The 26,491-nt window shown below is 41.5% G+C and overlaps 1 protein-coding gene across 1 annotated transcript; it reads left to right on the forward strand.

Moving 5' to 3' along the window:
* Positions 1-582: 582 nt before the first annotated feature.
* Ednrb (endothelin receptor type B) lies at positions 583-26,110 on the forward strand. The gene is made up of 7 exons (XM_051195254.1): positions 583-1,325; positions 20,020-20,132; positions 20,264-20,468; positions 21,702-21,851; positions 22,698-22,831; positions 23,607-23,715; positions 25,557-26,110. Exons 1-7 carry the CDS (start codon positions 843-845, stop codon positions 25,689-25,691), a joined length of 1,329 nt encoding a protein of 442 aa, XP_051051211.1. The 5' UTR covers positions 583-842; the 3' UTR covers positions 25,692-26,110.
* The last annotated feature ends 381 nt before the right edge of the window (positions 26,111-26,491 follow it).

A 26,491-nucleotide genomic window follows, 5' to 3' on the forward strand; every position in this document is an offset into this window, starting at 1 on the left:
ATGAATGAATAAAAAGTGTTTGTCTGGGGACAGCAGAGACCCCAGTGAGCTGCTGCTCTCAGCCTTCCGGGCAGAGCCAGAGCTGCCTACAGCTGAAGGAGCAGCTGGGATCCTGCTGCGAGCCTCAAGCCCCCTAGGCGGTTCGAGGACAGGGTAGGAGGTTCCCTGTTGGTGGTTGAGCCTGGGGCTTCCAATTCGTGCGAGGTAACTAACTGTTCTGGTTTAATGTTGAAATTAAAAAGTGTGAGATTGGACCTTGCTCTGAGGATTCCCGCTCAGTTTAATAGTTTGGGGACTTTAAAACAAGTAAAATTACGCACACCAGCGATTCACACTGAGATTGGGTTAGAAAGCGACTGAGTGAAGTCACTCGAAAAACACAGAAGTTGGTGCTGACATTCTTTCTCTCAGTTGGTGCTGAGCGCATTGGCGCTTGCCCTTGGCTGCTAGGTGCCTTCATTCTGGGTCCTGAAGCTTTGCTTCTTCCAGTGTTCTTTCCCTGGGACACCCAGCCTCCACTGTCTGGAACACCCCTGCCGGAATGCTCCGCCCCACCACGACTTGTCTACTGCAGGGCCAGGAGCTGGGGATTAAAACACAGCGAGCAGGGTCAGGAAGGAGACTGGATGCGGGCGAACGGGTGGCGCGCGCCCAAGTTCCCCATTGGCGCGCAAACTTAAGCTACTGCTACGCGGGTAGGGTAGTGGCGACAGGGCTAGTGAGTGTTTGCAGAGGCGTGGCCGGCGTAGCTGACAAAAGTGCCCTGTCTTCGTTTCCCTGTTGGTCTGCAGACTGAAAGCAGCGGAGCGGCTACCGGGACTCCCACTGGAGCAAGCTGTAACATGCATCCCCCGGCAAGTCAGTGCGGACGCGCCTTGGTGGCGCTGCTGCTGGCCTGTGGCTTGTTGGAAGTTTGGGGAGAGGAAAGAGGATTCCCACCTGCCCAAGCCACACCGTCTCTTCTGGGGACTAGAGAGGTAATGATGCCACCCACCAAGACCTCCTGGGCGAGGGGTTCCAACTCCAGTCTGACGCGTTCCTCAGCACCTGCGGAGGTGACCAAAGGAGGGAGGGTGGCTGGAGTCCCGCCAAGATCCTTCCCTCCTCCATGCCAGCGAAATACTGAGATCAGCAAGACTTTTAAATACATCAACACGATTGTGTCCTGCCTCGTGTTCGTGCTGGGCATCATCGGGAACTCCACGCTGCTGAGGATCATCTACAAGAACAAGTGTATGCGAAATGGTCCCAATATCCTGATCGCCAGTCTGGCTCTGGGAGACCTACTACACATCATCATCGACATCCCCATTAATGTCTACAAGGTAAGGCACCGGATCTGAAGGGCTGGAGGTGGGATGAGGTGGGGGGGGGGATGCGGCACCACCTTTAAATTATCAGGGAGGGCTTTCTGAAGGACACTACTCCTCTCTCTTCCTAGTGACTATTGAACCAGATTTTTGTTCTGGGCTTTTTCTTAGCCTCTGACGAGTGTAGCTTTCTGAGCAGTGACACTGTTATTATCATTGGAAAGAAGAATTGGGGTTCCAACCCCAGGCATCCTGAACCATGGACTCTGGAGAGTTGATACAGTTATGCATTTTAAAAAAACTCTTTCTGTGTAACTATGACAAAATTTAACGTTGGAAAAGTACAAGTCCCGATGTCAGCCTGGCTAGGTATAGCCTCCTTAAATTATGGTCCACAAACTGAGAGTTGGTCAAGAGTGCAAATCTTTTCCCCAAACAGATGATGTGCAATGATTCATGGGCAAGGTCATTGTAGAGAGCTTTGTTTTGAGGACCCAGAAAGTAGGGGTCCAGGCAGGGTTTAGGAAACAAACGGCTTCGATGAAAGTGGCCCAGACTGGTAAGGGAAATGCCAGATCCTTGCTGCATCCCTCTCCATGAAATAAATGGCCTGGGCCAAAAGCTGAATTACATGTGTTACTTCCTTTATCCACTTCAGCAACCCACAAATAGACAGTTGTTGCCATTTTATAGGTGACTAATAGAATGCTCAAGGCACACTCCACCCACCCACCCCCAGGTGGAGGTGGCACTCAGGGTCCAGGATGTCAGGTCCCCAAATGTAGGCCTCCTGACATTATCTCCGCCTAGTTCATGGACAAGACAGAGGAGAACTCTGTGATAAGGTTTATAAAACGTTCAGTCGTTGACATTGCTGCGATTTCCACAGTTATCGGAAGGAATGGGCTCAGAGAACACGGCAGGACATAAGTAAGCATCTAGCGCTGACTCTGGGTAGTTTTGGAAGTCAGGGCACATCCTAGTGCCCGGGGCTCTCATTTTCTTCCACTCCCCAGTAAGGCTTCTAGTGCCCACCTACAGGTGAATTTGTGATGCTAACAACAACTGTCTAGGTGAAAGGGCCAGAGACGCTAGAGTTGTGCAAACATGTATCAGTACTTCCCATTGTTAGCAATAGAAAGCCACCCATAAAGGCAACTGCAGCATACAGGAATGAGACTGTAGTTGGTGGACGTGCTGAAGGCCGGCCCTGGCCTCCACACATGGAAAGATAGTATTAGGTTGGAGAAATTCATGCAGTGTGCTACATGGGTCTCTGGGAAGCCTAACCCCAGTAGCCACATTTTAAGGGAATTCCAGGCATTTCTGAGGCTTAGAGATGGGACATAGATTAGGATCCAGCCCCTGAAGGGAAGTGCTAGTAGAAATACAAAGAGAAATGGCTAAAAAATCTGGGAGAGCAAATGCTTTTGACAAACTCTGAGGGTTTGTTTGCCTGGAGACACATAGCCTAAAAAGTTCCTTAGGTGTAGCCACTACTCCCGTGGGATCAGCAGCAACCCACTTACTTCTCACAGAGTGGCAAGCTAAGTCTTTCCATGGTGGCTGAGGGAAGCATTTCAGTTCAGCTCTTCAAAACGGAACTGAGATGCTTTACAGGGCAAAGTGTAGGAAATTTTAAATTGGCCGAATCAAGATTCCTCTCCAGAGAGGGCAGCATAATCTACTTCTGCTAGGTATGCACAGAAAGCCAATGGAAGTTCTTTTTGGAGCAGCCTCGATTGACCTACACGTTTAACCAAATCAGAAACCTCCTGACATCCACCAGCCATTGCATGGTTGTGTGGAAGGCAGGGTTGAGAACATTTTCTTCCCTTGTGTTGCCAACAGACCAGATATACATTGACTCTTCTTAGACCACTCTACTTTCGATCTGGTAAAATGACTAGTTCGATAGCCCTGAGAACATATGACTGGGCATGCAGGTTTCCTTCCAAGTCCCTCTATTATTTCCCTGGGAAGTCACATCCTTTACCCCGAAGCTAGTCAATGTACTAAAGCTGTGTTTTTACTTCTGAAACCAACTGATGAGTCATTATAAAACTAAACAGTTAGTCATCTAATTCTGTCTGAACCTTGGGTCCCACAGCTATGAGTGTCAACATGAACTCCTACAAAGCCTACCTTGTTGCCTTTGGTGTAGTTTGAGGCAAAAACAGTGGCCACTATTTGTTGGTCACTAATTAAATTACAGGATGGGTTGCTATCAACCCTGGTTTAAATCACTGATGAGGTGAAGAAGTAACTTGCCTGGTATCACACCATTAGAAAGTGATTACTCTGGACTTGAATCTAGCTTATCTGGTCTTAGAGCCTGTAAGCTTCCCTAATACACTATATCAAGAATGCTAAAACACAGCATGTCTTCCTCCAACCTGTGCTTCCTTAGGGTCTCAACCTGAGTGCACAGGTAGAGTTGTGACATTAAGTAAGACACAAGGCAAACATTTCCAGAATGCATTTGAAATGTCACAATTGTAGTCTGGGAGTCCTCATCGGATAGTCTATAATATACACTCCTAGTGGATGCTATTGTAAAGGCTATCTACCAAAACACTTAAGACAAGTTAAAAGTCATTATATTCCACTAAATAATTATGGAAGCATAGTAACTTTTTAAAAATATGTATTCAGAATTCCAGGTCACTTGGTATTATCATTCCTAAAGAATAACTTTAGTGAACCATGACTGCTGTTGTAAATGCTTCCCAAGGTGAGAGCTTTGAATTGCTAAACAAGTGGTCTTTTAGCTTTTGACAGGTTGTTAAAAACTCTTTGGAAATCCAATATATGCAATTTTGGAGGAGTCAGAGTCCCTCAGCCCTTTCATTGATATTTCCTAACAGCACAGAAGTGTCTTTCTGAATCTACTGCTTTCATCTGGAGGTCAATAAATACAGCGTAAGATAATGCTGACAAACCACAGATCACAGTTCTGTCAATCCTTGAAGTCATTCTAAAATGTGGGCAAGGTTTTGCATGAATTCTGGCAAGGAGCTGACAACCTTGGGAAATCTGCCTGCCTTGCTACACCCTGAATGCATCTCTACAGAACAGGGTTTCTAGAAACTTTTGGTTGGAACCATTCTGCTCTGTGGTGTCCTTTATCAAGAGGGCCCTGTGCTGAATAAGAGGGAAGAGTTTCAGGACACTGAGCAAGCTGAGACTATTAGAGACTTCAGCTGAGACTACGAAAGGCTTCAAACACTCATGTAAATTATGTGTGAAACAATAAGTCCTTTGAATCCTTCCCATTGAGATGCATGGGGTCTGTGCTTACATTCCAGAACACAAAACAGCTGAAAACATGGAAAATCCAATCATCCACAGTGTATATTTTTAAATGACACAAGGATAAGATAGCAAATGTCATATGAATTTGTAGATAAATAAGTAGACAGATAACATCTGGCCCTGGGTCTAGTGCATAGTAAGCAAACAACAAAAGCTATCAGAATGTTTGTGTTTGTATATTAAAATAGGAAGGGAAGTTGATGTTTGAAGTGTTCTTTTTTTTTCATCTTTTGTCATTATAAACATGACTATAAACATCACAATTCATACACTCAAGTTTGAACTCATGCATATGTGTGACGGCCTCTAAGGGTGCAACGTCTAAGTGAAAGAGTTATGTACTTGCAATCTTGATAGCCACTGTCACATTGTGTTATTACTGTACTCTTGGTTCTGATCACTACCTTAAATTATATCTCCAGGTTGATATGTATGTTACCATCTGTGATATGCTTATTAATCACCAAGCCCACAATGACATATATATATATATATATATATATACATATATATATGTATATCTGAACTAACAGCTACCCAATGTAAGGTTAATCTGTCCTTATTCACAACCTCCTACTACGTAATTTCTACTTATATTAAAACGATGGAGGTATCCACTTTGCTACATGAAGAACCTACTGTCTGACCACTACTACTGTAGTAGCCCAGGTATCAAAGCTATGTAGAAAGCAAGAGTTGAGAGTACTTCTGGATGCTAAGGTGATTTAATATTACTGGTTGGATGGTTCTTTGTTTTGATTTGGTTTGTCTTAGCAGTGATATTTTTAAAAGGATGGCTGGCTGGGAATAAACTTTAGGGTCTTGAGACAATAATGCGAATTTGCATTAATTCTGTAATTTACTTAAAATGTAGTTCTCTTTTGTATTGTACTTATAAGAATAACTGAATACATATAATTCTCAAACAACAGGTTCCTTTTTGCGTAAGCTTACATATTGGATTTCTGTGTTAACTACTGTGATAAGGATCTGAATGTAATCTGTGTGCAGTGGCGGTCAAGAGCTGAAAATTAACCTAGGAACACACTGCAGTACTGTTAGATGGCCTTGCTGTCAAGACTGGGTTTGCCTCCATAAATGAAAGAGAGAGAGAGAGAGAGAGAGAGAGAGAGAGAGAGAGAGAACTATGGAGGCATAGTCCTAACCGACATGTCTGATCTTTAACAGTTATGTTGGAGAACAGATAGCATTAAAATGCTGGCCTGTCAAAATGTAGGTAGGAGTCCTTCACTGAACCCTCAAATGAGCCAAGTGTGGCAGATAGTCAGGCATTTTTGTTTTGGTTTGGATTGCTTGTGGCACCATCAATTATCATTATGAACAAATTCACTTTTCTCATGAGCCTACACTGATTCCTTGTTGTTCTTACCAATCTTGAGTAAAATTAACCAATTGGAGAAGTAAACATTGAGGGACCAGCCTCAGAGTTAACTTTTGAAGTGACGGTTTTCCTCCTGGTAAAGATGAAGTATATGACACAGCAATGGAAGAGGGCTCAACGTCTCTGGGAGGGGAGTATCATCTTCCAAATTCAATAGCAATGCTCTCATTACCAGTCAAACAACGGAGATATTTCAGTTATACCCTTATGGCATTTAAAGATACTGTGATTGCAGAAGCACTTGGTGCCAAAAATGAAATCAAGATTATCTTTGAGATTCATTTATTTGAAGAAGAAGAAGAAGAAGAAGAAGAAGAAGAAGAAGAAGAAGAAGAAGAAGAAGAAGAAGAAGAAGAAGAAGGAGAAGAAGCCCCAAGTTAGCACATGAAAATTCTCTTTGGAGCTAATAATCGGGAACGCTATTGCCTCTGGGTGACTTGGAATCTACTAACAAATAGCTCTATGCATGTTCCATGTAGTGGCTCTGCCAGTCAGTAACAGATAATGAACGCCTGTGCCGAAGTAATGTCATGCAAAGGACATCAGATCAAGGGGCTTCTCCACTTACAGTTTTACAAATGTCTAACTAGAAAGAAGTGAGAACTCTTGATCCCTTCTGTTTGAGGGTGTTGGCCAAAGCAAATAACAGATCAATAGCAGATTCAAGTAACCCAGAAACTCAAGACGTCACATTCCCAGCCTACAGCTTCACATGTTGGCTGCAGATTCCTGTGACAAAATGCTTAGCAAACACCGGGGTCTTCACAGTGAAAGCTTATGCTTGCCTTTGATCTGACACTTGAACACCTTGTGAATCGAAGCTCCTAAAAATGCCCGGTGAAGTTTCTTTCCATATTGCAAGGCTTATTTATCAAAGACGTCACATTATTTTCTTTACTTGTTCACATAGAGTGAGCTGTTCAAAATTGAAAATGTTTTCATAGTTGTACTAAATGATGACATGGCCAAGCTCTTGTGTCAAGGCCAAGAAACTCTGTTCTTCACTTCACAAAGAAAACCATATAAGGTTATCTTTGTGTAGCCAATATGCTATAGTTGATTATTTTTAGCGAAACATGTCAAATGCTAATAAATGATTAAGTGATTTAAAGTGTGCTGACAGAGAAAGCTTGAGCTGAAACAAGACTTTAGCTGTAATTTATGATGTAAAACGGTCTCCTTCAGAACTTTGCAAAGTCTTCAAGAGACTGGCTGTGTTTGTAGACACATCCCACTGTGGTTGAGTACACCTTGGCCAAAACATGGCCGATTTCAGTTTTCTGTATTCTTGGTGACTTCTAGTGAGCTCTCACTTTTTCTAGGGAGACTCTCCAGTGAGAATGTGGAACAAGAAAAATGGCCGTAATGTGATGGAGAATGTGGGGAAGTGAATGGAGGGCAGGGACAGACAAGTCTGATAATGATCATTCTTGAGTCAAAAAATGCATCAGCCAAGTTGGCTGAAGCACTTTCCCAAGCCAGCCTCCCCACTTTGGGGCTCCTGCTCCACCTCCCTGCCAGTTCCTCTGTGGATTCCAGAAAGAAGGCAAACTAACCTAAATGTTTACACTGTACACAGCCTCTTCCCATCACCCAGTGATTTAAAGGGCTGCTGGTTCTGCAGAATTCAGACATCTGAGAGGAGATTATCAGCATCCCATGAGATATTACACAGACAGTACTTGGTCTAACTGTGGTATGAAATTACTTAAAAACCTCTGTTGCATTCACATCATCTATGCTTTACTCTGAGTCCTGTGGCGGTAAGGACCCCAATTCTCCAGTCTCTTTAGGCATTATGAGGGATCTTCTTAGGAGATTCAGCATAGATAAATGAACCTATTGGCTTTGTTATTTCCCTTAGGGTTTCTTAAGAATATATAATGAGTCAAGAAATCTTCTAGGCACAAACTCTGGATATGCTCTTAAGTTCAGATAATAGGATAGTAATAATCTTTATGTTTCTTATGTGGTGCTTAGGATGAAATCCAATGTCTTATACATTTATACATGCTAGATAATCTTGGCCTGTTACAGACTTAGAAATAAATTTCATTTTGATGGCGACAGTAGAATACATTTAAGGTAAACTTGAATTTCTCCTAAGAAACATTTTCAGTATTTTTACATCACTGATTTTCCTATAGATTTGTTACAAGCACTTTGTCACCACAACGCCAGCATCCACAGGGCTGGAGGTCGAGGGGGATGCTCTAATGTGTGAACAGACAAAACAGGCTCCTAGGGCTCCACTTTCCACAACTACAGGTGTCACTACTGTGGGATCTACGTAAGTGCTGTCCCTGTCGTAAGAGGCATTAGTTGATATTATTTCTGGCCTAATATTTCTAGCTTGCATTACTTAATGTTTAAGAGACTACTGTATTTTGATCTATGCTAAGAACTTTGCATGTATGCTTTGTTCCTGAGGACATGGGTACAAACCAAAAAGTTGGCATAAGTTCGCGCAGTGTATAAATAAAAGCAGCTAAGACATGGAAGCCCCAATCTCCCACCAAAATAAAACTTATCCGCTCAGGAACCTGAGATGTAAAAGAGGAAGAAGGAGAAGCAGAATTATTATTTCCTTTCCCAAAGTTTGGAAGTGTAACCATTAGCCCCCTGTTGTGGTTATACAGTAAGAGCTCTTCTCTAATGCCAGGCACTTCAAAGGCATGTCCCCAGCTCATGGGACAGGAGTAACTGGCTATTTCCTCTGTGCACTGCTCACCCACCCTTGTACTGATCATCTCTTACCACCTGTGTGGACCAGAATCTGAGGTCTCTCCAAGAACACAGATCTCCCCACACAGTGAGAAGCAGCAGGGTCTGCTTTGTGTCAGTCATTTCCCTGACAGGTCTTCTGTGGGAGAAGGATTGCCTATCACCTCTTCCTGTCAGCTGGGAATGCCGGAACTCAGCAAGACCTCAGCTCACCACTGAGCCTTCATTCCAGAGGTTCTGGCTCTATGTACAGAGGATCCGGCCAGCTAGGTAGAAGACACAAGAGCAAATGCTGGTTCTGCAGAATTCAGACATCTGAGAGGAGATGTCCTCTCCATTTGCTAAAAAAAAAAAAAACCCATCTATGGTATGAGGCCGCAAGCATTACGACAGGGCTTAGTATCAATTACTGTCTTATGGTCAAATTCAGTCAGGTGTTCACTCATTTTTAATCAACAAGCATTTATTTAATGAGTGACTGCTGTGTACCAGGCACAGTTCTGGTCACTCCGGGTGTCGTAAAGCATCCTTTGTCAGCAGACACTCCCGGTTTTAAAAAAATGTAAAAGGAAAGTGGTATGTGTGGTTAATGAGGTGAGCGAGCATTTCTTTGTGCAAGATGCTTAGCTTTGGCATTTCCTGCCTTTAAGGACTTGATTCCTTTTGGTATGAGCTGGGTGTTAGCAGGTTCCCTCACCCCCAGTTTAATTACTCAAGAATGTAATTTTTAATTAAAAAGAGAAATGAAAAATGTAAAGCTTGTTGGAGGAATTTTGTGTTTAATAGCCTTAAAGAAAGTATCCACTCCCTATTCATATTTCTTATCCTTTTAGAAAAATTTTATGGCTATGTAATATAAAAACAATTTTATAATACGATAGTAACTTATTTGGAAGTGGCCATTATTGAATATGATTCTTATAATCTGCCTGGTGGTGTCTATTCCCACCTATTACTGTTTATTTGTTTGCTTTTGTCTCCCAGAGGAGTCACTATAAGCAAGCTTAGGGGAAACAGGCCAATACAAACACAACATGTCAAATGAACACCACAGTGCAGTAGGACCCATCACTAACAAAGCTATTGAGTTAGATAAGACAAGTGAACTAGACACTAAGGTAACTTACAGAAGGTGCTGCTCACTGGCCCACCATAGTGACAATAAGATACTATGTACCTAAACTTAGTTTTTGCTGTTTTTTTAAGTTTCTGTAAGTTTAATTTCTGTAGAGAGAACACACTGACCCTCTTCTTTTTCTTGTGTGATGGGGACTGAACCCGGGACCTCACACCTTGCTAGGCTTGCATTCCTTCTACTGTAATAGCTTCAGACCAAGACTGTTCTGTTTTTTAAAATCACATTGGATTCATCGTCAACATAACGTCAGACCCTTAAATTATTCAGTTAAAGGGGTAAAGCCCAGCTGGACGGTGGTGGTGCATGCCTTTAATCCCAGCTCTGGGGAGGCAGATCTCTATGGTTTTGAAAGCACCCTGATCTACAGAGCGAGTTCCAGGACAGGCTCCAAAGCTACAGAGAAACACTCTCTCGAAAAAAAAAAAATGGGGGGGGGGTGTGAAGGGGAGGTAAAAGGGTAGCGATAAAAACAAAAATAAAAAATAAGAAATGTGTTGTTGCTGCATTTAAAATAAAGTTGCTACTTCCGCCACTAAAGTGACCAGTGTCCAAAGAGTAAAATTTCCACATATCATTAAAAATCCTAAAAGTATACACTCGGGAGGTTTTAAAACCGGGCTTGATTGAGAGTAGGTATCTGGCAAACACAGGTTTTCCATAACAACTCTAGCGTTAAAGAAGTGGTTGTCTCCACAATTTCAACAGGCCCCAAAGACTGACTTTCCTAGAGAAGACCACTAAAGACCATGTGACTACAGAGCTGAGCATCAGTAGTGGGCACGGATTCTGCCAGAGGGCAACAGACTTCGCTGGGTCTCCACAAAACCTCCTGACTTTACCTTTTTTGTTGGTTAGATAGCGTAAGGGTAATGTCTACGTAGCAAAGATGGGTCAAGCGTGTCATTTAAAAAGTCAGTTTGGGGCTTTGTAGAGGAAGAGCACCAGAGATCATCTGAAGTTTCTTCCTTACTACAGAATAATGGGAGCAGTGGCATGCACCCTGTCCTCCTCTTGGGCCGCTCAGAACAGCAGTTGCCAGTGTAGAATCGAAAGAGAGATACTGAAGCCTCGTGAAAATGAATGTGCTCTTCTCTGAATCCCCTTTCCCTTCAGATTGGAGACTGGAGACTAGTAATCACTCGGTTATGATTAGGCTTCTCGCTATCTCTCTGTTAAATGAGAACAGCACTGTTACAGTTTCAAGTTTATGTTTGCCTGTCTTCTGTGATAACATGGGTCAGAGGTTGTGCTGCAGGCCCTCCCAGTGGTATGAAGAGCAATAGTCCAATATCTCAGCTGAGCCAAAAATAATATCAAGCTAAAAGCAGATCCTAGATGCAGGACAGAGCTCATTTTCATTGGTCAGCGTGTTTCCTCTTTGTTGGCCTGAACACTCACACATCTTGATTCTTTTTATGACTGTACCCACCTACAAGGTGGCAGCATTAAAATATTTGGATACAGTTTGAGGAGGAAGGAAACATTTTAAAACACCCAAATGTTTGAATATGAATAAAACAGTTCGAGATTTAATTTAGATGATGCCCATTCACACTGCAGAAAGCAATCTACTTGAATCCAAAGATTCAAATGTTAATTTGGGGCCTGGGATACACCTCAGTTGTAAATGCTTACCTCACATGAGCCAAGCACTGGGTTTAATCCCTGATACCAAACATACCATTTTACTCAAAAATAAGGTGTGTGCCATGTGGTGATGATGCACACCTTTAATCTCAGGGTTGGGGAGGTAGAGGCAAGTCTGGTCTACAGAAAGAGTTCCAGGATAGAGTCTAAAGCTACACAGAGAAACCCTGTCTCATGATGATGATGATGTTGTTGGGTTAGTCCCCCACACTCCACAATGCCCACCAGTCAAATAGGTATTTAAAGTTAATCATCACTTTGGATAGTTAGGACACAGTCTTATGCTGCAGATAGATACTACACACACAGCTATGGGATTCATAACAGTTTTGTTTAATCGAAGCATGCATGCTCTTTCTGCAAGGCCAGCTTTTGTAAACACTGTTAGGCAGATATCACCATGATCATAAGCACAGACTCTAGGGATACACACTCGGGTGCAGACATGCATCTGTTACGTCAGTTGTTGACTAGATCCAGAGAGAGTTAAGACGAAGAACAAATCATCCTACAGTTTCAAGGTTTAGACAGTAACGCATACTTCGCTTCCACTCTGGAGCAGGGATTCAGGAGCGTCTCTGCTGGAAACCTCCAGTGTGAGTTCTTTCACAAGGGTATACTCAAAAGAGTGGATGGCTTTGCACTCCCTGAAAACCTTGACAATGCATTTGCTAGCTCAGATATCTGTCATTACCTTACGCCTCTGTTTTAGGAGATGACAAACCTTTGCCATGTTGGCCACCCAGAGAAAAGTTTGAATGTTCTTATAATACAGCAGCTGGCTTCTTCCGGATCAAGTGAATCCAGAGAGAGTGACAACGTTGTGATAGGTCTTTTATCAACTTTTCAGAAACAGAGTGACAACGTTGTGATAGGTCTTTTATCAACTTTTCAGAAACATGCATGCATTGCTGTTTGTCATGTTTTATTCATTAAAAATAGTTTATTAAGTCTAACCTCAACCAAGGCAAGGTTAGAAAAGAAAAACTTGAAGCTTGAGAAGGGAGATATATTATAAACTGTGTGGGTATGTATAAAATCATTGTAGCAAGCTAATAAATGTCTAAGTGCCTTAGACTTCCCTTCTGCAAAATGGGAAAATCAAACGTGTTCCTCAGGATAGCTTTGAAGACTCAATAATACAATAAATGTGATGTGTATCATAAAGTACCTGGCACCTTGCAGGTAACATGCAACTGCTAATATTGTTTCATTTTTTGATTCATCTGTGGCCAATGAGAATGATTAGATAGAGAATATTACTCTCTGAATTATTTATAGGAGATAGGGCCTGCCAGTGTCATTCTAGTCATTTGAGGTCTTTTTATTCAGGGGCAAGTAGCAATTCTTTTAGAACTGAGTTCATAGCTGGGTCCGAACTGAGGTGCCAGAGTTTCCTATCAATATGTTTTCACTATTCTCAAGAAAAGCTCCATGAACACCTCAGCTCTTACCATCCTGTGCCAAAAACTCATCAGAAATTCTTATTACATGAGAATGGTCTTAGAGAGATGGCCTAGTCCTTAGTTTCTTGAAACTCGTGAAAGGAAAGAGGCCAGATATCCCAATAAAAAAGTTCTCTCTGTTCTCCAGACATGTCCTCAACTCTAGGGTTCCTTCAAAATCCCTACAAACAAGTACCCAACTGAAATGCACAGTATGCTCCAACAGAGTATTTAAACTGAGCTCTGGGCTATAGGATTTAGATTTATATAGGCTTTACAGATTAGATCAAATAGGGGATCTATAATCACTGTGTTTTGAACATATGGTCAATGTTTATTTGATGTATTTGCTGGTAACCAAGATAAGCATCTAGAGTAGTTAGTTACCACCATAACAATTGTGCCATATTACACATGTGAGTACATCTTGCTTGGCAGTTTGGTGTTGTAATTCATAGACATCACTATTAGATAAGACAAGCATTCCATTTCTCCCCCACCTACATAACACCTTCCAGTATTTTGAAAGCTAGTCTGAAGGTAAGAGGGTTCCAGCTTAATTTTTCTTCAAATAGAGCCATGGTAATATATGACTTCAGAATAACTGACATTTAAGGGTTAAAAATGGGGGACTTTGAAACCTGAATATAGCAAATACTGAGTTCTCTATAGGTCAAACAAATAGGAGGGGCGCAATTAATTAATTTTCTTACCAAGTTTCCTGGAAAACAGGGCCAAGTAATATTGGTTTTGCCTTACACAAAATTTAGCTGAACTCCTACTGATAAAGAGAAATACAACCTTACTTTTTATTATAATACTAGATCAGGTTATGTCTATCCTCAGGGTCTTCTCCATAGAAGAGTTGAAAAGCATAGGGGGGGTGGATTCTGGAGCTAGAGAGTTGAGTCAACAGTTAAGAGCCCTTTCTGCTCTTTCAGAGGACTAAGGTTCTATTCCAGTACCCACAGCAGGCAGCTAACAATCCCATTGACTCCGTTTCAAAAGTAATATCTTCTGGCCTACACAACGACCATTGTACACACACATACACTCAAGCACACACACAAACATGGCACATAAAATAAATGACTAATTCTTTTAAAAAGTATGGACTTTTACATGGCCTCTTGGGTAGTTAACTTTATTTACCATGTTATTTTGGAGAGCCATATTATTCCATCATATACTTCAGGAAACTTAGGAACCATGGAAATTAGTTACAAGTAAAACCAAGAAGCTAGTATGGCCATGAACCAAAGAGGGATTTTGGATGACATATCCACAGTCAGTAAATTATCCTGCCTAGGCCAGGTTTTAGGAGATCCTGATCAAAGAGTCACCAATACAAATAAGTGCAAGACTGGGAAAGAAATAATGTAAATAGAAATCATATTGATTAGTTCCAAGGAGAATAGAAAACAAACTAAAAGGCCCCCAAGGGGAGTGGTGCTATTGGGAGCCATGGCCTTATTGGAGGAAGCATGTCACTTGGAGGGTGGGCTTTCAGATCTTTTTCTCAAGCTTCACTCACTGTGACAATCAGTTGACTTCCTGCTGGCTTCTGGTCAATACATAGCCACTACCACATCTGCCTGCATGCTGCCATGATCCCCATCATGATGATAATAGACTAAACCTCTGAAGCTGTAAGCCACCGCCCCAATGCAATGTTTTCTTTGTTAGAGTTGCCATAGTCATGGTGTCTCCACAGGAAAAAAAAAAAAAGAAAGAAAGAAAAGAAAAGAAAAAGAAACCTAAAACAGTAATAAAGAAGCTGAAATCATAGTCTTAGCACATTGCCTGTTGAAGAAATGCTCTTGAAGAGAAGTTTTAAGGGCCTGTGATCACATTGCTTGCCCACTTGTCATTGGTTGCTCAGTCAGATTGTGACTGGGTAAACCTGATTGGAGTGTGGCATATTCAAGGTTTAATCACTACATGTTTCAAATCCAAGTGGGCCATGAGCAGAGCATCCAAGCTTCTGCCCCGTTTTAAGGCTCTAAGGTAATTGTTCCTTTTAGGACTTGAGGGCTAAGTCTTCGATCCTCAAACTGTTAAGGAGATATGTTTATGGGAACAATTGGTTGGAAGCAAACTCATGAATAGAATATAGGACCTCATTAAAGAAATTTTTAAGGGTCTAAAATGATTGCCCAGTAGTTAAGAACATTTGCTGCTCTTATAGAGGACCTGTGTTCAGTTCCTAGCACCTACAATGGCTTATAGCCAACTGTAACTCCAGCTCAAGAAAACCCAATGCCCTCCAATATGTAGACAGGCAAACACATACATGTGCACACATGCTCTCCTGCCGCTACATATATGTGCATGCACACACATGCACACACTCACTCACACACACACACACACACACACACACACACACACACTAATAATAATGATAACAACAATTTAAGCTTTCCCTTCCTAGGGTCAGATCTCCCTCTCCCTCTCTCTGCTGGGGTAGCTGGTAGATTGGGTTCTCCCTGAAGTGTGTTATTTCCTGGCAACACGACTTTGAATAATTCCTCAGTTATTTAATCACAAAGCAATCCCTTTATCGCTCACATAGAAACCACCAAGTAAAGCTTGTAAAATTACAGGATGATGTGGAGGCTTGAGCTACTAGAGTGGTGATTGGGTGGGAGCTGATCCTGAGTAGAAGGGCCTGGACATAGTCAATGTACAATAACACATGTATAGGTATGTCAATGGGAGTGCCGTTACTTTGTACAATTAATATACAGCAAGGCTATACATTTAAAAAATAAGTAAAATGGAGGGAAAAGAAAGGAACTTCTTTCTAATTCTGTCCTTGATGATAGGACTTTTATCTTGTTTTTGCACTCTTGTGGCTTCGTAGGTTTAGGAGAGTCTTCAGTCCTCTGCCGCATGTCTTCCTCCTTTCTGTAAGGACACTGATTGTTACCTAAGGAACGGTCGTTTTTATCCATCCTCTCGGTTCTTGTCACAACCCTTTCCATTTTCCCTACAATAATCTGAGGGAGTGCCACTCCATTTTTGTTATTCTTCAACTCCTCCGCTAGACCTCTGCTATTATAAGCCTTTAGAGCAGCATCCAGTATGTGCGAGAAGTAAATTCTTAAAGTACCATTCGCTTTTTGTCATTTTATTTTGATCTCAGAAGCAGTTGGGCTAATGAAAGTCGAATGTAACTTATTTTTCTGGGACCACGAGATTGGAATCTCTCTTTACCACTGGTACGCCCAATAGCTGCATCTCAAAAATTCTGAGGGATACTCCCAATAATTGTATTTAATCTCCTATACTTGAAGATGCTTTGGTGTTCCTCCTGTTGAAGAGCCATCGATGGTTGTTGTATAATTTTAAAGGCACGGCAATCTACCACTATTTACATCTCACCTGGATTCTGCCCTAGGGAGCTCCAGCTGCCTGTGGTCTGGCAGGAGTGTTCTTGGGTCTGATATATGTGGGGGATATCCGTTTTTCTCTCTTGCTTTCTCCGGAACCACTGGGGTTATTTAGCTAATAAAATGTTTGCAAAAGCCTGAGTATTATCCCAAAGGAGTGATTTGATTTATAGTCAGGGCAGACCAATTGCCAGAACTATTTGGGAAAGTTGTGGTGACAGAGTACTGGTAAGTTTAGAGAATAAGTTATTTCTCCATCTTTCTCCAGTTTCGTGTGGGGAGGATAGGCAGGGATTGTTGCCCGCTGAAGCAAACCTGTGCATTTGCACCTATCAGGTTCTTCCTGATAAAGTAACATGAAGGCATCTACGCAAAGAACTCTTTCCCAATTTCCTTTTATCGTGTACAACAATTCTCATAGCTAAAGGGCATGGTGATCACTGAGGGCCCTGCTTCTCCGCCATTTTCCTCCAGAACATGAAGTGTACTAAAAGCAAGTAACTTCGCAAAGGAAGATCCTTTTCTTTCTTTTCATGGGCTCCTACGTGAAAGCAGTCCAACCCATAGCTGAAAGCTGCAAATCAGGACTAAACTGAAGTTGCTTAAGACATGGAGACAGACAGAACACACCACACAAAACACCAATCCTGCAGAAGAGGAACAAAAGAGTGAAACCAGTAATACCCCATAGTTCCTCAAAGCAAGAGGTCTTTGGTCAAATGGCCTTGAAGGTACCTGTGTTTGAAACCTAAGAAACCAAGAAAGAGAATTCTGGAAGTGTTGGGGTTGCTCATACAACCGGTTCAAATCAAAAGCACACTGAAGCTCAAAGTTCCACTACTCAAAAGGGTTTTGTGCCAAAGGTGCATACTCCCCTACCCCCCCCCACCCTGTCGCACCACTCGAGAAAAACTTGAGAAATCTCCAGAACAAAGAGACTTCAAGTATTTCGCTGGTGTCTGACCTGGTGTGATGTCCCAATCAACTCACCATGATCACAAAACTCCTGGTTGGTTCACAGTGTTTTTATACAAAAAACCATGGAAGAGCCAGATGTTTAATATGCCATACAAACTAAAAATGTAGAGAAATAGAAGCTCAGGGGAAGTAACAACTGGGAAGGTTGGGGACACAACCTCAAATCCCACTCCCCCAGGCAGGATTGGGGGTTATGTAAGGTGAAAGATCACAGGGATAAAACTGGTAGCCTCACAAGTTATAAGGAAATCAAGAGTTCCAGAATTCCCAACACCAGTGGACATCTGGTATACCATGTAGCAATGCACGATTCTGAAAACTAAGCTTGTAAATTACCTGTGACATGCTTTTATTTTCATATATATATGTGTGTGTGTGTGTGTGTGTGTGTGTGTGTGTGTGTGTGTGTGTGTATCACATCATTTTATTAATTTCACTATGAGGCATCTAATTGTCCAGTCCACTATCTCCTCGTACAGATCCTTCTTTTCTTGACCACATTCTGAGCAGCAAGTTGCCTTTTAAAAATAACATTACACCATTTTCCTGTTCAGAGCCTTGCAAGTAGATGCCGTTGAGCAAGCATTGGAACTTTTATGCCTTCAACTCCTACCCATTTGGCTGGTCACCTACTTCTGGCTTTGAAGGCTTCCTGCTATACTTCCAGTTCCCTAGGCCCATTTTGACCACAGGACCTTTGTGCTTATTCGTTTCTCTTCCTAGCATGCTCTGGGATGGTTTGCTCATACTTTAGCAACTACATACTTAAGTGTTATCTCTTCAGAGAGATCTCACTGGGAAGCTTATGGAGAAAACACCTCACACCCCACCGACTCTCGTAATTTGGCTTCTTTTGGATATCATATCAAGTGTTTTTATCTCCCTTATTATATGTAAGCTGTATAAGAGCCAGTAGTTTGCCTCGTACTTAGAATAATCTTTGTAGTGAATACTCCATAAACATTGGTTGAATGAATAACTAATCATAAGTTATTGACTATTACAGAAGCTATAATACATGTTGTAGAATCCATTTAGCTGATCGATATTATATAACACTGTCTTTTAAAATGTGAATTAATTGAAGTCTTTCATGCATAACACAACTTCATATAAAAATTGCAATTTCAGATTTTAGAAAACGAGTAATTTTTGTATTTGAGGTTTCTTAACAAATAGCACACGATGCTTATTAGACAGAGACTATCCCAGACCTCATCACTCCTTACAATCTTCCTGCCACCAGTGACTGGTTTGCACTGGCCTCCTTCACAGCTTTGTGAAGGTGCCCCCCGCAAGTTTCCAAACCCCTACATTAAGTACATATGTGGAAAGTCTCCCAACCTTTGTTCCATGTATCTGTGAAATTTTTCATGTCCAGTTTAGAAATTAAATCAGTCTTGTGTTCATTCTTCCAGTCCCAGTCATAATGAGACACACATACACTGGAGCTCGTGGTGCCATGCTAGTCTCAAACCAATCTCAAACCAATCCAGTGAGCTTGGCAAACTCACTGGAGTCTCCATTACCAGTAAAAGGGCAGAAATATCCAACTGTACTTCAGAATGCTTCTCATTTCTGTAAGGTTATTTTTTTAAAAAAATTTCAAAACCCATAGATTATAAATATTTTTCTTTGTTTTCAAAATATGAACATTAGACCCAGATGTCTACCTAAAGTGATTCATTTGCCGGTGAGGGGCACCCAGTGTCTAAGAAGGATAAAAGGCTACATTCAACAGTAGATGTATAAATATGGAAAAAGGGAGAGGCACGTCCTTCTGCTTGGTACCTATGTGCTTTAACAGCGTGAAAATTTGCCAAGCACCTGCTGTGTGTCAGACACCGTTGGAAGCAAGCACTTGAGGAACTCAAACTGTCTCACACTCCAGACAGTCAGACAGCAAAAAGCTAAACAAGCCATAAAGTAACTTTTATTTGAAATAAGAGTTAATAAGAACCATAATAAAAAAAAAAAGAAAGGGACGGAGAGGAGGATGAAGGATGGAGGGAGGCCTGGCCAGTGGCTGGAGGAGGGAGGAGCAGTGTGATCTAGGTAGGTCCTGTGGGGGAGAGGAGATCTGAAGAAGCTGAGAGAAGACACGTGCATCTGTAGTGAGAAGACTCTGCTGTGAAGAACGGCATACACCAAATACCCTGTAGCAGGCAGATACCTGGTGTGTTCAGGGAGCAGTGTGGGTGGCTACGCTGGCTGAGTTAGCTAACTAAACTGACTGCTGATAAGAATAAGACCTTGAGTACGCATGATGGTCCCTACAGAGTACTGTCCTGTGGGGACAGTCCAGGCTTCTCCACATACGGCTATTTATCTTTTTGTTTAATAAACTCATATTTTAACAGTGCCATGACTTGAGGCTTGAGACCTTATGAAATATGCATGTTCTGTTTTTTAAAGAGGCATTAAGCAACGGGGGCCATTGGCCTTGCAGATGAGTCCTTGACAAAGCCACCATCTACACACAATGGCCTTGCAAACTTGCTGCACTTGTGTTATTCTGAGCAGAGTCTCCTGTTTTATATAAGGAGACAGGTGCTTTCAAAGGGTAGCCCTTTGCTCTGCCTGGCATTCACCCGCACTAAGCAGTCAGCTCAAAGGCAGCCTTGGGAAAGCATCTCTAACAGAACTTTATGTCTCCTCTACACAGCTGCTTGCAGAAGATTGGCCATTTGGAGCTGAGATGTGTAAGCTGGTGCCCTTCATACAGAAGGCTTCTGTGGGAATCACTGTGCTAAGTCTATGTGCTCTAAGTATTGACAGGTAAGAGTCTATTCTTAGGCCAAGGAGATCCTAAACATCATATAACTGCTATGTTACTTAGTGGGTAAGCTTTGCAATTCAATAAAACCAAGCTCCATCTGCTTGAAAAACAACTCTGTTTACATCTTCAGATATCGAGCTGTTGCTTCTTGGAGTCGAATTAAAGGAATTGGGGTTCCAAAATGGACAGCAGTAGAAATTGTTTTAATTTGGGTTGTCTCTGTGGTTCTGGCTGTCCCTGAAGCCATAGGTTTTGATATGATTACGACAGACTACAAAGGAAAGTCTCTAAGGGTCTGCCTGCTTCATCCAGTTCAGAAAACAGCCTTCATGCAGGTAAGTTTACTTTGCTCTTTCTTTCTGCACTTTCCTTATAAATATTTAACTATTTTCCCTAGTTACCCACCTTGGTAAGTTATTGATTTATGACTACCTTTGGCATAAATTAAGAGTTTGGATCCCAAGACTGTGAGGTTAACCATTACTAATGACCCAACCTGCAAGAATCAGGATAATTACTTCTCTAAGAACACCCTAGATAGCAGGGATCCTGATAAATCAGGTTCCTACAACAATGACTGTGGGTTCAGAGATTTTGTATCTAAAGTCTCACAATGATAGATCACTATTGTATAACCTACAGAAGACAATCCAACATTGTCAGAGAAGGAGGTTGTTTAAACTATGTTTAAATAGAAGATACCTGATAATACTGATTTAGAATGGCAGCCTGTCCCTTCATCTCTTTGCGTGCACGCATGCTCCTATTAAGGAACTTTTGATTAGAAAATAGCAAACAATGGGGATATTAGTCTTTAAGAATAGATCCTAAGTATAAGAGTTTCCCCCTCCCCAACAGAATTGGCCAATACAAAGGGAGCTGGCCTAATTATCACCAAAGACTATTTTCTATTTTACATGGACAAAGTTGACATAAACTCTATGAACTGTGTATTCAATAATAAGTAAAAGAACAAAGGTGGACATCAAGAGAAATAGAGAATGAGGGTGTTGTTTACTAAAAAGAGGAGTACCACATTGGGGACATAAAATCCTTTCTAACATGGTTGTGTCTGGATTGATAATGTTTTTTTAAAGGTAACATCAATAAAGAACACAGGAAAGGTAAAACTCCCAAGAGTTTTCTAAATTGACATTACATGTATTACATTATGTAATTAATGGTCAGTAATTAATTACATTACAATACAGATCTCTTCACCCAAACACTGTGATGGCTTTACATACTTAACACTAATAATAGCTAAAATGTTAAATATTCGATTATTCGATGTCTTATTATCACATACAAATTTTGTTCAGTTGCTGAAATTTTACTATACTGGCCCCTAGAACTGAAATATATCCTGTAATGTTCATTTCATTTAATGCAGGCCTTTAGTTTTGTGCTCAGTCGATATGACCCAAGAAATTCTACGAAATACATGGGAGATCTATTAGAAAATGATTGTACCTTTATGAACATATTTTGTTTCCAGTTGACATTTGATACATGAAAAGGTTTTTCTACAGAAGATATTAACCATAAAAATTCTCTCTTCCCCATAGTTCTACAGGACAGCCAAAGATTGGTGGCTGTTCAGTTTCTACTTCTGCTTGCCACTAGCCATCACGGCAATCTTTTATACCTTGATGACCTGTGAGATGCTGAGGAAGAAGAGTGGCATGCAAATCGCTTTAAATGATCACTTAAAGCAGGTAAGAGAATGCAAAGGTCTGGTGGGTCCTGGCCATAATGATGGTCACAAAGATGAAATTCATGATGACAGGGATTATGATTAACATTAGCCACTAGAACATAGTTTCACTTTCTTTCTTCTTTCTGTTATTGCTGTAACAAAACAGACATTTTATATTACTTATTCAGAGACTACACATATTATCTAAAAGGATCCAGAGAGAACCACTGCCCTTTGCTGTTGTTTTATTTTAAGATAGAAGCTCGGGTAGCACAGGCTAGCCTTGAATTCAGGGATGACCTGGAACTTGAGATCTTTCTGCTTCTGCCTCTCAAATGATGGGATTACAGACCTGTGCCATCTTACCCAGTTTCATACACACACACACACACACACACACACACTCATACATATATACTCTCACACACATATATACATTCACACTCTCACACACACATAGTATGTATGTGTAATGTATAATTTTTAGACTGATTTCATGTTGGATGAATGTTTCACCTACTTGTATGTGCACCATACTCCTGGTACCCACAGAGCTCAGAAGGGGCATCAAATCCTCTAGAACTGGCATGATTGATAGATGTGAGCCACTATGTGAGTTCTTGGGATCAAGCCTACGTCCTTTGAAAAGCAACAAGTGCTCTATGCTGGGCAGCCATCCATCCATCCCCCAAACCCTTACTTTTTAAAGATGAATCCCTAGCGATATCAATTCTAATCCACGTTATCTAAACGAATGCTCGTTGCCCTGAGTCTTTGCTTTTGTAAATACTATTTCGTATCCTGTTTGAGGGGTGTGTGTGCTGTGACCACCAAAGGCTCATAAGTGCGTGTGGTCCTATTTCAGAGACGAGAAGTGGCCAAAACCGTGTTCTGCCTGGTCCTCGTTTTTGCTCTCTGTTGGCTTCCCCTACACCTCAGCAGGATTCTGAAGCTCACTCTTTATGACCAGAGTGACCCTCACAGATGTGAACTTTTGAGGTAAGAAAGGGAGGAGAACACAGTGGAACTGGAACCCTTGTGACGAGAAAGGGGAAGTGGTAACTATCGGAGGGAAGGGAAGCCAACAAGCAGAAGACTAAGGGTAGGGGTAGGCATTGAGGGAGATGAGGGAGAGGTGAATAAAAGCAGCATGAGCTGACATGCATGGACACCCCATGGCGACACTCACTCATCTGAACGCCAACTTAAAACTTTTTAAAAAGAAAAAACAAAATAATTATCTAATTGTCATTCAGATGTCGTCCCTCCGCCCCCCCCCCCCCATCGGTCCCACTAACAGGCAGAAAGAATACTATTTTCTTATCCGTAGAGGCCAATTAAGACTCACAATTTTACCTTCACTCCTGTTTTAGACAGATGAATGGAGGGGAGGGGTAAGAGAACCATGGGAACATAGGTTGTCAAAATGATGCATGAGTGGCGGCAAGATGGAAAGTCTCAGACCTGAGCACTCCTTATGCATGTAAATCCTTCCTTCCCTGAAAGCCTCGCCATTTCCAAACGAGAATTTTGATTTTAAAAGGAGGGCTGCATACGGAAGGTAAAGTTAGGAGAAGGGCAGTGTAGATGATGAAGACAGAATAAGAGAGCAGAGCAGGCAGAGGCGTCAAGACAGACACCTCTGCTGGCAAATCAGTGCTTAAATTCAAATCACTGGATGTGGGTGGTGCTGCTTTTCTTCGTGAAAACACAAAGGTGTGCGTTAAATGTACACTTGAAGAAACGTAACTTTTGCGTTTTGGGCTTCTTGCAGTTTTTTGTTGGTCTTGGACTACATTGGTATCAACATGGCTTCTTTGAATTCCTGCATTAACCCAATCGCTCTGTATTTGGTGAGCAAAAGATTCAAAAACTGCTTTAAGGTAAGAGAACAGTCCAAAATGACATGTTTCCTGTGATATGACGTCAAATATAGGCCCTCTGGACTACTAATATTTCTATCTAGAGAGAGCTGGAAAATTGCTAGTTTTCACTACATTGAAACATAGGATGTCTTAAAATACTACTTTTATATATAAAGCACTATATTAAATATCTGCTTGTAAATCCTTGTCGCTAACCACCCATGCCTTGGCCACTCACTAATGCCATTGGAATTGCTGAGATTAACAAAGTTACGTGCACTGTTGATCAATGCCATGGTAACCAATGAAACAACTGATGCACTCTTCCTCTGATTTTGGTAGTTTTTTTTTTTCATTGTTCAGCTACAATTTCTGCTATAAATAAGTTAATTGCTTTTTTATGGACTATGGGTATAAAGTCAAGGGCTAGGAGGTGCCTGAACAGGTAAGAGTGTTTGATTAACAGAAAGGTCTAAGTTCAAGTCCACAGAACCCATGTAAAAAGTCAGACATGCTATGCTTGGTGTGATGACATAACCTCTTAATCCCAGCACTTGGGAGGCAGATGCAGGCAGATCTCTGTGATTTCAAGGCGAGTCTTATTTACATACCAAAAACAGAAAGATATTAGACATAGCTGCTCACATGCCCATAGTTCTAGGGCTGGAGATAAGAGGGAAAAAAGGATTGCTGGAACTAAGATACTAGCTTAGGATACTAGCCTAGCTCCAGGTTAAGCAGGAGACCATGTCTTTAGGGAATTTGATGGAGGGGAAAGATTAGGGCACATAGACATAAACGCAGGCTCATGTGCAGTTGGAATGCTTGACTTTCACATGTCACACATTAAGAGTTTTTTAGTAAATAAGAAAAGGTATCAAAAGTGGCTTTGGGGGCTAACCAGACGATTCAGTGGGAAACAGCACTGGCTATGCAGGCTTGAAGATCTGAGTTCCAACCCACCGTGTAAAAAGCCAGACTCGTCTGCCTAGGCCTGTTCCACCAGCTTTACAGGAGGGAGAGAGAAATCCTAGAGACAACCTGAGCAGTCAGCTGGGAAGAGACAGTGAGCTTCAGGCTCTGTGAGATACCTTGTCTCAAGGGAATAAGGGAGAGAACTCTAGAGGAAAACAAGAGACATCTTCCTCAGGCCGGTTATTCAGTGTGCATGCATTTGTACATATATACACATGCATACATACACATTCATATACATATATTTTCACACACATAATACACATATTTACATACATATATACATGCATACACACATACATATGTACATATTCACACACACATATATACATACATGCATACATGCATACATATACATTTACACATATATACACATTCTTGGAGAATGTTAATTAATAATTTATTTTCCTCTTTGCACTTTTTAGTTGCAAAAAAACAAACCATGCCACCAATACAGTCATCTTTTCAGTTTTTAAAATTGTACTTATTACTATTGTGTGAATGTAATGTGTGCATGAACGCAGGTGTATGCATACCATGGTGCACAGGTTCTTCAGGGTGTGTGTGTGTGTGTGTGTGTGTGTGTGTGTGTGTGTGTGTGTGTGTGCATACGCATGTATGAACAGACAATGGTGTCTGTTCTCTTTCCACCATGAGTAATGGCACTCAAGCTCAGGTCATCATGCTAGCAAACAGTAAGTGCTTTTACCCACAGCGCCATCTTGCTGACCTTAATCACATCCTTTTTAAGGGGGAAAATGAGAGAATGTGGAAAGAAAGGGTCCAGTAAGCCCACACTTGCAAGGACAGCCAGAGCAGAGAGCGGGAAGAGCCGTGGCCTATGACTGAGTAAACACATAACCAGTTGTTCTGTTTTCGTCCAGTCCTGCTTGTGTTGCTGGTGCCAAACGTTTGAGGAAAAGCAGTCCTTGGAGGAAAAGCAGTCCTGTTTGAAGTTCAAAGCTAACGATCACGGATATGACAACTTCCGTTCCAGCAATAAATACAGCTCATCTTGAAGGAAAGAATATTCGCTTAATCTCATTATCCTTACTTTGAACAGATATCATTAGAACAAAACTGAAACCTTTGCCAAATCAAATGGAGAACTGTTTGCAGAAAGGCATGCAGAAATGTAAGAGGGATTATTTTTAACGGTTGTAACTTTTAACGCCTGATATTTCATGAGCTGTTTACAGCCTAAGAAAGCAATGAAAATGGATGAAGCCTCTGTGGGAAAGCACTTAGAGTTTAGCCAGCACTTCAACACAGCTCTTACAAGCTCCCACTGTATTTGTATGCCACTTACATTTAAAGAACAAGTTCACTGCAAACATCTGTTCAGGGATTTAGCATCCAGTCATATGAACCAGAGAAAAGTATGGCATTGAAAAAAAAAAGTTTAAAATAAACTTTCAATTACTCAATTTGAGACTTTTTTAAAAAATTCATTAATAAACATTTTATGTATGTATAATGCCACACCATTTAAATTGTAATGGCACGTGAAATGTGAAAGCAACGTGACTGGTGTACTCTTTGGGTCATCACAACCCCTAAATGATCCGAAGGGGATGTAAGTAGGAGAGAGCGAGCCTAGAAGTATGAAGATCATTATGCTCTTTACAGTCAAGTAAGAGATAATGTCACAGACCGGGGGATGGGGATGTGTGAGCTGCTGTCACTGACACTACTGAACTTCCCACCCACACGCACTACGGAATAACGCAGAACAGAACACTACCTAGGATTTTTCACGGTTCTTTCAACTACCATTAACACAGTAGAAGCTTAGTCTCTACTTCGTTAGCTTCATCAT

The sequence above is a fragment of the Phodopus roborovskii genome, unplaced genomic scaffold, assembly GCF_943737965.1.
Source record: "Phodopus roborovskii unplaced genomic scaffold, PHOROB, whole genome shotgun sequence".
Lineage (NCBI taxonomy): Eukaryota > Metazoa > Chordata > Mammalia > Rodentia > Cricetidae > Phodopus > Phodopus roborovskii.

What these genes read in the sequence shown, in the direction of transcription:
- Ednrb (XM_051195254.1), top strand. Translation starts at nt 843, where the DNA reads ATGCATCCCCCGGCAAGTCAGTGCGGACGCGCCTTGGTGGCGCTGCTG. An exon ending in TGTGCTCTAAGTATTGACAG is followed by an intron (nt 20,133 to 20,263) that starts GTAAGAGTCTAT and finishes TTACATCTTCAG; the next exon opens with ATATCGAGCTGTTGCTTCTT. An exon ending in AGAAAACAGCCTTCATGCAG is followed by an intron (nt 20,469 to 21,701) that starts GTAAGTTTACTT and finishes TCTTCCCCATAG; the next exon opens with TTCTACAGGACAGCCAAAGA.